We start from the raw sequence: 2,410 nt of genomic DNA, 5'->3' as shown, positions 1-2,410 counted from the left end.
TATTGACTAAACATCGTCTCCAAAACGAAATATTGTGTGACTATTATATTGCTTGAAGTTTGTAAGCTATTACGTCATATTTTGTATCTAAAATTTGTCTCTATTCTTATTATATTTTCATCATATATTTATCCACTAAAATTGGCATGAATATTTAATATATATAATAATGACTAAAATAATTTGATAAATAATAAAAATGATTAAATTACCAAATCAACATCCAAAACGAAATTGTTATAAAAAAGAAACAAATGTGATGGTCTAAACTTCAGCAAACAAAAGCTAATAAACTTAACAACATAAACGGAAGCAAATAAGCAAATAGCATTAGCAAACAAAGTAAAACCAAACTACGTAGCATGAGCAAACGAACCAACACCCATGGAAGTTTGTGGAGTAGATGGAGCTGCTGCATTTGATCCACTGGGACCTGCAAAAGATTGAATCATTTGCTCCACAGAATCGAGTCGTTTTTGAATAACCACACTATCTTCACGACTCTTTTGCAATTCCATTTCCAGCTCTTGAACTCAGTAGCGTTAGTGTTCCTACTTCTTCAGTAGCTTGAGGGGGCACAGCCGAACCATCTAAAGACATAGAAACCCCACTTTGGAGTGATCCAAGTCCAAATACACGACCTTGTTTCGATATACCAGCAATCTACAAAAGAAAACACAAAGTATGCTAATAAGAAATCATTCACACACAACTTTCTCAAAGCTCCAAGAAAACAAAAAAAGATTCAAGTGAAAGAAAAATATACATTCTGTAAATAAGATACCTTAACATAGATGTCATTTTTCTCCTCGATGGTCAGAGAATCCATTGTCAAAACCTCTCCATTAGAGGACTCCATTTGTGCCAAGCGTTCTAGAAGATGTTCATCATACGCTTCAGCAATTAGTCGCTCTCTCTCATCAACATATAACCCATCGGATTTTTGGTGTGTCTTTCTCATCACAGCAATGAAGGAAGAGTCTTCATTATTTGCTTCCTGTGAACAAAACACAAACGAAAGTTAAAAAATTATCAAAAATTTAAACAAAAGANCTTCGGTGTTGTTTTTGAACCTGTTGCATGTGTATTAATTAATTCACACCTTACTTTGTAACATTAAACGGTGTCTGAAAAAAAAAAAAAAAGGAAGAACAATACCATTTAGCTCCATTTCTTCGAGCCGGATCAAGCACTCGAACATCACGTTGCACCGGTAAATTTTCTTCCATCTGCTCAACTGGTTCAACGATTGGAGCTTNCTTTCTCGCTTTTTTCTTTGGCTTTTGGAGTCTTCCAGTAATCTACCATATTTTTCCAATCGTCAGACAGAATCCACTCAGGTTGTTTTCCTTTGGGCTTTGCAAGACTAACCATTCCTTTGAGACGAGTAGCAGCAAGTGCATCAAAGTTGGCTTTAACTAGATGCTCAATCGTGGGATCCCACTGAAACCTTGTCTATGTATATATATATTATTAGACATGTATTGAATATAAACTTATTTCTGAAAATAGTTTATACATAACTAAATCAAACATTAAATGTTGAAAACCAAGCATCTCTATAGTATTGCGGCACTTTTCTCCAGCTATACCACGCTCCTTTGAAATTCCCTTCAATGATTTTCCTAACACGAGTTGATACTTCGGTGTTGTTTTTGAACCTGTTGCATGTGTATTAATTAATTCACACCTTACTTTGTAACATTAAACGGTGTCTGAAAAAAAAAAAAAAAGGAAGAACAATACCATTTAGCTCCATTTCTTCGAGCCGGATCAAGCACTCGAACATCACGTTGCACCGGTAAATTTTCTTCCATCTGCTCAACTGGTTCAACGATTGGAGCTTGGGGATTCAAAATTCTAGGAGGCAAAGTTCTTTGAAAACCAGCAGCTTGAGAACTCGATGATTGTCCATACGAACGGCCACCAATGTTGATTGGTGGGCGCATCTGTAATTAGCAAAGAGAAATAATATATGAAAATTAATCTAGAGAATCAATATCTATACAATTGAAACCTTGAAATCGAACAATATATAACAAATCCAATCAATTTAGAAGAAATCAAACACTTTCTAACAAAACCAAGAGATCTAGAGAATCAGGAAGAGAGTATCTACAAAATTCAAACCTTGAAATCAAAGGTAGTGGAAGAGCTAGCTACAGCGGGATCGGGAAGAGAGAACTGACAAGAGAGGAGGTTAAAATCGAAGGACCCAAGGAGAGAGGGCTCCGAAGCTAAAATGAAAGGATCATATTTACCGTAACGCTTTGCGACATTAACATCGACAATTCCAGACTTGTTTATTCGCACACCTCTTCCAATGGTTGAATCACACCAATCACATTTGAACACAACAAGTTTAAGATGAACAGGTCCAGGATAATGGAGTTCTAAAATCTCTCTTAAG

At 35.7% G+C, this 2,410-nt stretch overlaps 1 protein-coding gene across 1 annotated transcript; it reads right to left on the bottom strand.

Annotated features, from left to right (window-relative positions):
• Positions 318-978, bottom strand: LOC109131285. The gene is made up of 2 exons (XM_019242021.1): positions 785-978; positions 318-663 (listed from the first exon to the last, which is right to left on the bottom strand). The coding sequence occupies exons 1-2, from the start codon at positions 959-961 to the stop codon at positions 496-498; spliced, it is 345 nt and encodes a 114-aa protein (XP_019097566.1). The 5' UTR covers positions 962-978; the 3' UTR covers positions 318-495.

Source organism: Camelina sativa, chromosome 3 (genome assembly GCF_000633955.1).
Source record: "Camelina sativa cultivar DH55 chromosome 3, Cs, whole genome shotgun sequence".
Lineage (NCBI taxonomy): Eukaryota > Viridiplantae > Streptophyta > Magnoliopsida > Brassicales > Brassicaceae > Camelina > Camelina sativa.
This window is presented reverse-complemented; position numbering and strand designations above follow the sequence as displayed.

Coding starts and splice junctions, on each gene's coding strand:
- LOC109131285 (XM_019242021.1), bottom strand. CDS start 961: ATGAGAAAGACACACCAAAAATCCGATGGGTTATATGTTGATGAGAGA. Junction 664..784: donor AAAATGACATCTATGTTAAG/GTATCTTATTTA, acceptor TTTCTTTTGTAG/ATTGCTGGTATATCGAAACA.